The sequence below is a fragment of the Cariama cristata genome, unplaced genomic scaffold (assembly GCF_000690535.1).
Source record: "Cariama cristata isolate BGI_N322 unplaced genomic scaffold, ASM69053v1 scaffold8752, whole genome shotgun sequence".
NCBI lineage: Eukaryota > Metazoa > Chordata > Aves > Cariamiformes > Cariamidae > Cariama > Cariama cristata.
In genome coordinates, this window is record NW_009602076.1 from 10,573 (window position 1) to 21,580 (window position 11,008).

At 39.5% G+C, this 11,008-nt stretch overlaps 1 protein-coding gene across 1 annotated transcript in view; it reads left to right on the top strand.

Annotated features, from left to right (window-relative positions):
* Nucleotides 1-10,165: 10,165 nt before the first annotated feature.
* Nucleotides 10,166-11,008, top strand: part of LOC104157298 (prostatic acid phosphatase-like) — a 13,393-nt gene continuing 12,550 nt past the window's right edge. Inside the window, exon 1 of the mRNA XM_009694584.1 lies at nucleotides 10,166-10,314. Coding sequence (XP_009692886.1) covers nucleotides 10,201-10,314 — 114 coding nt within the window. The 5' untranslated portion in view covers nucleotides 10,166-10,200. The remainder of the gene's footprint in view (nucleotides 10,315-11,008) is intronic.

Consider the following 11,008-nt stretch of genomic DNA (forward strand, 5'->3'; position numbering starts at 1 on the left):
CTGATTTTCACCTTTTAAAAATTATTCAATACAATAGAATATAGTGAAGAGATTCCTCTTTCGTGAAAAACAGAGGTGGAAAATGCATTTGCATGAAGAGTTTATAATGCTGCCCTTGATTTTTTGAGAGGAAGTTGGTAACAATAAAATAAACAATTGCTTAGTCAGAGCTGCAAGCCAGACTTTACATTCCTCTTAGAGATTTCCCTTGTACAGTCTTTTTGTTTCAAGGAGTACAAATTCGTAACAATTTTCCTGTTCTGATTAGAGTCATGGGAAGCCACAGGTCTCCCACATCCTTTTGTACATCAAGCCATAATGTTTGAGTCTCATTAGAGCTAACTGGTTAGGAATTACAAAGTCTTACGAACAGGCAGAAGTATCAACAGATTGCGTACCAGAAACATGCTTTTTGCCTTGCTTATTCCAAAGGTAAGAGATTTCAGTGTTCATAAGCAGTGCCTGATATTGGGTATTTTCTTCACTTCTTTTGCTTCTCTCTGTTCTATTATGTATTTAAGCAGGGAAAAAATACACATTCTTAGTGATACACTTACAAATCCCTCCTGGTACGTGATTTTATCTTTCTATGCATAAACAAAGAGATCTCACATTAGGGGTGGTCGTAACCTTGTTTAGGATGCTTTAAGAGGCCGCAGGATCTGAGGTTAGCAGTCATGTTGTAATGAATAGTCAATACATGTAACCAGACGACATGAACAAGCTTGGATAGCATACGGAATAGGCGAACCAGGAGAGTTTACGTAACATTTTGGAGAGACACACTTAAAACTACTGAGCGAATGGGGAAGCCCACAAAATAAGAGTCACACGGTTCCTTCTGTTATACGACTCCAGGAGATTAATTGATACCAGCGAAGGTATGTTCTGTGTAAATGTATGTAATATGGATGGGCTGACATTTTAGTTTCTTTTCAAGTCAACCCTGGGGCGAATTTTGATTTACCAACCCAAGAGAATATTGTGCTCTCTCTAACTACTCTGTTTGTAACTCCTCATGGCAGCACAACCCTCCAGGACCCATGTGCCTCAATTCAGAGCTTCCTGGTCACTAGAAAGATTGACCAATAGCCAACAGGTTAGGCAGGAGAAAACAAAGAAACAAAAAAATTCTTTTCAGGATCTATGGGAGCAGAAATGATGGCTTTTTATGGAAGTAGCAATATCTGCCCACGGTTTAAACAAAAGGGAAGGGAAATTCAGTTATCCAATGGACAAAACAGCCAAGTCAAAAATGCATTGATACCGCATTGCAATACTTCTGTCACTCTTATGCAAGGTTACACTGATTTAACTCCATAGTGGTGCCACTGATATACAGAATAAATCTGGAGCCATTACAAAATGCAGGTCAGTCCCAGAACACCATGTCTGTCTCATGGTTCTGGAGATGGATGGCAGCTCAATTAGAAATGCATAACGATATCTGTCAATGGGATCTCTCCCTTTCCCTTTTTCTTAAAGGGAAATCATTCATATAATTTCCAAAACTGCATTTACTTGCAATTTTCCCAAAATATCTAAGACTGCCTATGTCATTATCAAAACTTGGTATCTGAAATACAGTGACTTCAGTAAAATATAGATTTCCAGTAGAATATTATTAACAGTTTAGAGAGAGATCAAGCCATACTAAGCCTTCCAATATGCCACAAAATTTTGTTTCCAGGAAACTAGAATTTAAACAGCAGGGTGTAGATTTAGATACTCTTTGCTTCACAAGGTGATAATGAAGGAAAAAAAAAAAAAGAAGAAGAGTGACTTGAAAGTAATTTTGTTATACCGTTACTCACAGGAGGTGAAGAAAGTGCTATGAAATCTGCCAGAAATGACCAACCTAGCAATCAATAAATGCTAGTTGTTTGAAAAAGAGTAAGTGAGGAACAGAGCTGTGTATCAAAAGATAAAGACAAGGAAAGAAAATATGGCAGTGTATGAGAAAAAAAATGCCATTGCAGCTGTGATTTTCCAACAACAAAGTTTTATCTGAAACCAAACCAGCTCCATAAACTGGTTTAGTAACAGATAGCAAGCCCAACAGATGCTGCTAACTTGACTCGGACAACTCTGCGTACAGGTACACAAGCTATAGTTGCTATTCTTATATATGTTCATAGAGTTAGGAAAGCTTCTTATGCTTCTTCAATTGCTCATTCTCAGGATGAAAAGAAAGAAGATGCATTAGCAGTCCGATAGTTGTTACACATACATAGTTAGGAAATAGATAAAACTATTTACTTTTACCTTTCCAAGATTAACAGAGGATGAAATATACAATAAAGTTCTCCCTTTTCTTTTTTCTTCCCCCATCCAAGAACTTTCAGCAAGTGTTCTGTGCAAACGTGTCAGTCTGAACAGTTGAAAATTGTTCCCTCCCATCATTTGAAAAAAATGTCTTAACAGGAGAAGATAGCATTGCTGGATGTACTGGAGCTTTTGTTATAGGGTTTCTAGGTAAAACTAGGTGGTTTTTTTTAAACCTAAGTTATACAGATGCGAAATTACAGCTTCAATCGCTGAAGTACGGCAAAGTTTTATAGAGCTATAAAGCAGAATGTCATAGAAGCAAAACTCCTTTCTAAGAGGAAGTGTTTCCAGCCAGCTGATAAAACGCTCATCTCCAGTTCACTATCTGGAAGCCATTGCCATGCATCAGGTGGGCCCAAAGGTAAGAGAAATGGAAAGAGAGATGTGAAAGCTGTGTCATCTCTGAATACCATCAAAAATAAACTGTACAGAATTTCTCTGATTCATATTAAGTAAAACTCAGAACTGAGGTGCATAGAAAAGGAGAAAAAACCAAACAACCAACAAACTATGCGAGAAGAGGAAGAGAAGAAGCTACATTACCCCAGCTTGATCTTTGTGGCCACTCAAATTCTCTCATTCTGTAAAATTAATCCAGACGCCTCTTTCTCTACAAAGATGCTGACTTCTTGTGAAAGATGCTGAATTTCTACGACAACCCAAACGAAAATATACAAAGAAAAAATTATTTAAGACTTAATACTGCAAGTACATAAAAAACACTATTATTTTTTTTTCACCACTTCTCACAATGCTGAAAGAAGAACTGGACACCGACTTTAACAAACTCTTTCCTTCTGGAGAGTAAATTTATATTGCCAACAACCTCGAATGTAGAAGTGAAAATCATTGGACTTAATCTTTATTTAAATTTGGAAATGTGGTCATGCGGTCTTGACGTCTGGTTGCAGTGACGCTGTTCTGCATTTCTCAATATATTACTGACCTTCCAATGATTCTCACAAAAGCGTCAGTCGGGAATCTACTGCAACTACACTAGCCCAAAGTACAATGAATAGAAGAGAATTTAACACTAGATGGCAATATGCCTTTGCAAAAGAGTTCTCTGAGGTATCTGTAGATACAGGCAAATATTTTTCCAACTATTATATCATTTCTTCGTTCTTGTATAAGTTCAGGCATACAGTTTTATTTGGTTTGCCCTAAAACTTTCCTTTCATGCTATTGCATTTTTCTCACTATTTGCTTTAAATTAAGTTTAGACAATACTCCGATCTTAGAGCTGACCAAACAGAAGAGATTCACAGTTACGAATCATTCACTAATCAGTGTGTGTGGAAACCATAGGAAGAATCACATGATGAACATTGACCGATGCTGTCACGTTTAGTGAAATGTAAATCAAAAGTAAGCTTATTTTGTGGGCTACTGCCTTGCATCTACTGAAGTCAATCAGAACATGAACCTAATCATCTATCTATTAAACTCAGGATTCCTTTGGGTAGCATTTTCCTCTGTTACCCGAAGCATTAATCTTGGTTATCCATTTTGCACTCATGCCTAAGCGTGTAGTCCCTACTGAAGTCCAAGTCAGTTATGCAGGTGGAATAGCCTGGATTGTACTACCGTTATCCAGGGTACTTTGGCTGGCTTACCTGTACTTAGTGTAGCGCCTTCTGGAATTCCTTGGAAAGCCCAACATGTTATAAATCAAACCTATAAACCCACACTTTGTAAAACTAAACCCACATTATAATTATCAACTAAGCTGCTAATTAATGGGTTGCTTGGTTGTTTCCGAGAATGATCAGTATTTGCACGTAACATTAATCTGTCTCAGCAGTGGCAGGAGCTCAGAAAGGCCTTGGCCAATTCCCTGCATGACTTCAAGCATATCTTCCGCATGTCTTTTTCTATGAAAATGGGTCCTTGGAGCTATTACCACTCCCACACGCAACTTATTCTCCCGCCCACCTACTCAGTAAGTAACAGATCCCAAAACAAACCACAGTTTAACTGCCAGTACCATTTTGTCTGTTCATCATTTTAGCTATTGCCCTCTGGATAGTTTGTCCCATATTTCTGTAGAAGACACTTTTACACCTTTTGTGCTTTTTGTGGATGTGTCTGTGAAGACAAACATGGACAACACATGATTACAGTGCGTCAGAAAATGGGACCTCTTTTCATAGAATCATAGCATGTCCTGAGTTGGAAGGGACCCACGAGGATCATTGAGTCCAACTCCTGTCTCTGCAATATCTTCTTTTCAAGGTACTTCATAGAGACAGATCAAAAATACCTGACAGAACATGCTCAGCATCACTTCTAAATTCAGTGGAAGTCTGCAAAACATCTCAATTTCTATCACCTCGATATGCAATATTTATTTTAGTTCAATTTAATGTAAGAGAAACTGGATATATGACCTAAAGCAAAAATACACAGTTTTCTTCTATCATATTGACAGTCAATGAAAATTTCACTGATAAAAGTCACATCAGAAATGACAAGGAGAGCTTTGAAGTAATACCACCATGCAGCTTATTTAGTATTAATAGACACAGTCCAGGGACATAAAAACACAGTCCTCCATTGAAATAGTTCTGACAGTTTCATTCAGAACATGTTTGTGGCGATATTTAAGTAAATCACCCACCTCTCAAGAAAACATTTGATCAAAAAAGATGTGAAATGTGCCATGAAAGTATGCCTACATCCTAGTATAAAATGCTTCACGCATTAAAATGCACAAAAATAAGCAAAAAGTCCAAGAATCCAGAGAGACTGAAGGATGATAACAGCACAGGAACAGAACGGAAAGGGTGAAGGGGCGCATAACGACTCTGAAGCAAACAGCTAATTTATTAATTCTTCACTCCTAATTCAGGATTTAAGTACCAAAACCTAAACTATCCACATGGGTAGGTGACGTTCATTACCAGCAGGATCCAATATTTATGAGAAATTACTGGCTTAGATTTGACCTCAGCTTGGGTTTTTAGAAAGGACTTTTTGTTTTATTGCAATAGAAATACAAAAGTTATTGAAAGAACACTTCTTCCCTCCCACATATTTGCATTTCAAATCTTGCAGCATTGTGCTAGGGCATGATCAGAAATCATTCCAGCTGAGCAGAACAATTGCTTTAATCATAGTTATTGTAGCCTACCTCAAAGTTAAATATAATTATTAAAATATAAAGAAAGCAGCAACCCAAAGCGCTCAGATATTCTAAGGTGCACAAGGACAATAGCTTGATGCCTGATTACACACAGGGAGGTGGTTGTTTGGACTTATGTCAGCACCTGGATGAAACACTACTCCTGGTTTATGCCCAAGCTAGACAGCTTCCAGGCTGGCTGGAAGAAAATGTTCTTTTCCTCCAGTGTGACAAATATCTCACCTCCCATTGTCAAAACAGCATGATCCTGTCAGTCCCATATAACTCATTAGTACGTCTAAATGACTAGATAGTGTTAGTTCTCTAAAGATCTTTGTCTCCTAGCAATTTGCTACAAACCTTACCTCTTTCCTGCAGTGGCAGTCTGGTTATGTGATAGAGCCAGCTGTCACACTCAAGCAAGTTGCTTGAATTCATTCATGAAATTTGGGGGGGAAAAAAAGGGGGCTTTCACACTGCACAAAGTTCAGGTTTGTGACTCTCCAATGGCCTAAGACCAAAATCAGCACCATCACTGTGTAGAATAATGCCAGCTAAATCCCTCTGTTCTGATATTATAGTAATCACCTGTTAAGACACAACTACCAAGCTGCACCTTAACCTGCAACTCCTCCATGTCAGTCTTGCTTCTCTTGAGTCATGTATTTTATGATGACAAAGGTGAATCACGTGGAAATGGAGAGAAAGTGCTCACATTTGAGAGGAGGGAGCTTTACAGTCCAGCAGAATTCCAGATGAAGGTTGGACCTGGACTTTGATCTCTTTTTGCATCAATATGGGGATCCAGTTCTTTAAAAGTGCTTTTTCATCAGGTGGAAGAAATGGGTTTTTAACATCCTCCTTTGCCTATATTTTGAAGTCCCTGTAAGCCAGTGCAACTCTATAAAAGACAAAGAGTTGATCCAACTCGTACCAAATGAGAATCTGGAGCAGCAGATGCACGTATCCCAAACACAGCCACAAAATGCAGATCAGAAGGAGCTGAGAAGAACATCAGTGGAAGAACAGCTGTGTAAACCTCAAGGGAAATATATTTGGAATAATTTCATCAACTTCTGTGCAGTTACTCTATATTTGCATAAGTGTAATGGAGAAGCAGCTGGCCATTGTGAAAAAAAGTACTTTACCTCAGAATGACATCAGGAGTGGAGCTTTGAGCCCAAACAGAAGGAAACTGCCTAGCACGCTGAATGGCCTACAAATGACCATAGTCCCACTCCTTACAAGTCCCAAAACTAACTGCCTTCTCCTGTTTTCTGCTGCCACTTACAGAAGGATCAGAGAATACGGGGCAGAAGGTGATATCTCCCGCTGGCAGCAGCAAGAACGTCATGCACAGCTCCTTAGGGTCCCTGTTACCATTGCAGATTATCTGCAGGGCACAGATGCTCCATTTCGTTCTTACCCCTCAGAAGCCTCGACCCAGCTCCTCAGGACAGCTGAACAGGCCTTTAACTCAGTCTTAAAATGGGCTGAAAGAATACTGCATGCTTACATTGAAATCATTAACAGAAAGTGTGTATCTGGTTGGGGCAGATTTCTTTTTGAGGCGGGGGTAATGTGTCCCTGTGACACAGGCAGGGTGCCATGACATGCCTTTGTTTTCCTAACATCAAGGATCAAAGAAGTCTATGTTAAGCACTAGCCAAACAGAGGTAGCTGATACCTATCTATTTAGATACCAAGCAAGTGACTTGGAGGTTTTTTGTTCTGGTTTATTGCAGCTAAATGAATGATATCCTCGCTTTTCTTTATGATTTCATCACAATGTGCAAGCAAGAGACAAAGAGGTACACTGTAAACCAGAGGGAACATTGAACTCTGTTTAGGGACAGATACAGCCCTGACCTGACTGGGGTTGAGGAAAGAAGACATGGAAAAGGCATGGAAGTGGACACGGACATCAAAATGGCAAAATCCACAGAGTCACGACTTCAACACCAGAGGCTGGAATAAGTATCTCACTAGGGTACATCTCAGGGAGGGGGAAGGAGGGGAGGCAGGGTGGGAAGCTTGCAGTCCTCCCACACCTGCCTCCTTCTCCCCCCACTAATTCTACACTGCAGTCTTCTCCTAACATGCTCACCGGTGTATCTTCAACTGATTCTGATCCTCCTCCCCTGCCAATGAAGAAGTAGCACCTCCAGTTGCAAGTCCAGTCCTACACTGTGTTTAAATCCCAAGCAGATTTAACCCTTCACTTAAAAGCTGGGGGAGGGTGTAAGCATCACAGCTTGGAGAAGATTCTTCATATTGCAGTTTGGGGCTAGAGGGCCAAATTTTGTCTTTTGGATTACTAAGCTTTCAAATACAATCATAGCTCTTAAACCGTGAACCTACTTTAAAGCACTGGAGGACTGTTAATGAAAACTTACATTCCCTAAACAACGTCAAAGCTCCAGCAGCATTTCTTAACACACGGACTTTTCACATATCACGATACAGGACACAACACAAAGCCGTACTTTTACTTGTTTAATAATATTGTGTTTATCACGATCCCATAAATATTTCATCAAGTTTATTGGTGAGATAAAGGCATATGATCTACACCTCATATATTTTCCTTTGTACTTCCAAGGCGGTGAGGGAGGTTCATTTAATGCCTTTATCATTATCTCTTCCACCTTCAACCGTTGTTTTAACACAGGCTGCAGGCTTATTAAAGAACCAGTTACCTTGACTTTGACAGCAGCTACAGTTTTCACACCTCTCACCACCTGCAAGAAGGGATTTCTGCAGGTATGAGTTAGCTGCCAAGAAACTCCATCTCCTATTCTCTAGAGTTTCATCTCCAGAACGCCGGTACACAGCAGAGCATACTATTTCATTCTCCCTCTATGACCTTCAGCAGCAACAGAGTTAACCAACGTGGTGTACTTTAAAATAACTCCAGCCCTTTATGCTTCTCTTCCCACAGAATTAGCAGCACCTAGATCAGATCAAAGGAAGCGAGTATCAGTTTTTACACTAATATTTTGTCATCTCCAAAGTAAGATTGCACCTTCCTTGTTAAAGAAATCTCACATAAAGTGTGAGGCAATGGGTACTTGAAAAGAATAAAGTCAAACCTTTCTGCTCCTGCTGTATATCTGCTGTCCCTGCTAGATGTATCTACAGTATCTGAAGAACATGAATGGAGCCTTGCAACTCTGAGAACTTGCCTTTTTTCTCTCGGCGATATCAGCTGTTCTAATTAAAAACCTTGTCTTGCAGAGCAGTGTATTTTAGGAGTGATTCTGATGTCATGTCCTCTAGAAACAGCAAAACACATAGTCTCTTCAAAGAGATTTTTGAAGTATGACAGCCAGTGGAGGCAGGAAAATGTACAGGGTGTGAATAGTTGACCCACATCTCCCCCAGGTCCCTCATTTAAAAAAAAAAAAAAAAAAAAAAAAAAAAAGAATTTTCTTACTCAATAAATGTGGGCAGCTCCCCATATTTTTCTGCTTCTGCATGAGTGCATTACATTTGTCCGGCACAAAAGCAGAAATGACAGCTGAGCCATCTTGCACCAAGAAAGTCTGAATGTTTCCTAGAGGAAGCTCTTCAGCTCTGACAGATGTGAAAGATACGGAACTGTTACTTCAGGAAAAAGAACTGATCCCTCTAGACAAGCCTATATCTAACGATTACGAAGGAAAATTAAACTAACTTGAGATTATCTAAACTTTTTGGGTAGCAACATGATAGTTTTTCATTAATTTCTTTTACATTCTTACATACAGAGAGCTTTTGATCGCTCAGAAATCACCCTCAATTTTTACATATTAACAGGGCTTTCATTAACACATGAATGTGACTGCACATGGACCACTAAGCGCTTGTAAGATCAATCCTGTCCCTTGCAACACTGTCTCTGAGCTAGATTTTTATTTAAAATAGACTGGGGAAATGACAGAAACAACTCTTGATTTATACATGCTGTAACAATGAGAGCGTTTGCAGTAAAAGAAATTTGAAAATTAAAAAAATGTACCCAATTATATGAGATTCTGGGGCATCGTTCTAAAAAACAGTGGCACACGCTTTGCCGCTAGAGAAATAGTCAATCTAGTGTAGAGATGAAAAGTTCATTCATGCATCTTTTTTTTTCCAATGAAGTTGGAAGCCTGAGTTCCAACAGGCTTATCCCTGTTCCTGTGCAACAAAACTGTCTGCTGCTTATTCCTCCTACAGACCACAGCCAAATCCAGGGAAAAATCCAGAGATCCTTCATAAAAGAACAATCATCAGCACTGCTCCTTCTGTCTTTCTGGTACAAAGTGTTCAGCAAAGACTGTGTGAGCACTAGGAATGAGGATGATTTACCAGCTCTTTGGCATACAGCAAGAGACAGCATACCTTCAGCATTTTCACTTTTGAGAAAGCCGACTAACCCATGCTAAATCCTAGCTTAAATAATAGAAGGCAACTTCCAGTTCTTTACGTTCACCTGCCTTGCAAGTGCCAGGGACAGGAATTAGAGGGCTCAGAGATTCCAATTCATGTTACACGGGACAGAAATCGAGTACACTTTTCATTTCACGAATCCCCTGAAAAGCACTAACCCAAGAAAGGGAAAAAAGGGAGGAGGACGCAAGCTCACAGCCCGCTTTCGGACTTTGCCGAGCACAACTGACTCCTCCTCTCTCAGCCACACAGCCGGTGTATCACCACATACCTACTTCACGGCCACATCCAGCCGGCGACCTTGGGGTGCAAAACAGCTGAAGGCTACCCTCAGGATGAAAGCAAGGCAGCTGGTGTGTGGCATTTGGAGTCTGTGTTTCATGTTCTGCCTTTTCTGCATCTTTCTTCACCAAACGACAGCTAAAAGAAAACTGAAGTTTGTGTCCATAGTAAGTAGACAGCTCATGGGCAAATGGAATTTCTTCACAACCTATCACTTACTGCTCTTCTTGTACCCTAGGGGAGAGGGGAGGGGGCACTTTTTAAATATTTATGTGTTTCCTGTATGTTCAAAATTCACTATTGCATTGTACAAAAAAATCCTCACTTTTAAATAAGACTTTATAATTTTGTTTCCTTTGCAGTCCTAGATGAACTTAACTTTCTGGATTGACAACGAATAGAATTTTTATAGCATCAAAAGAGGAATCACATAGGATTCTTTTTTTAAATTGTAAAAGAAGATTTCATAGCTAAATAGCAATTGTGCTATTAAAACCCTCTTCACCATGGAAGAGTTTCCATTTTTCCAGTGGTTTCAATGGATTAACATGCAAACCAGATTTCACTACGTGAAACCCGAACAAGTGTACGAGGGGCATTGAATAAGCAACATATACCCAGTGCTGTGAAACGAATGCTATTTGCAATGATTATGATGTACTGTTTGTTTGCAGGAAGCCTGACTCTTGTTCTGAACATTGCACATGCTTGTAAATCACTTATATACCTTTTGTGCTGCAGTTTTCAATTTTATTTCTCCCTACTTGGATTAAGAAATGAAACAAATCTGGTGGTAAAATTTTAAAATTATATGACACGTATCTACAGGAATTATGCTGGACAAGGAAAGAATTCATTGCA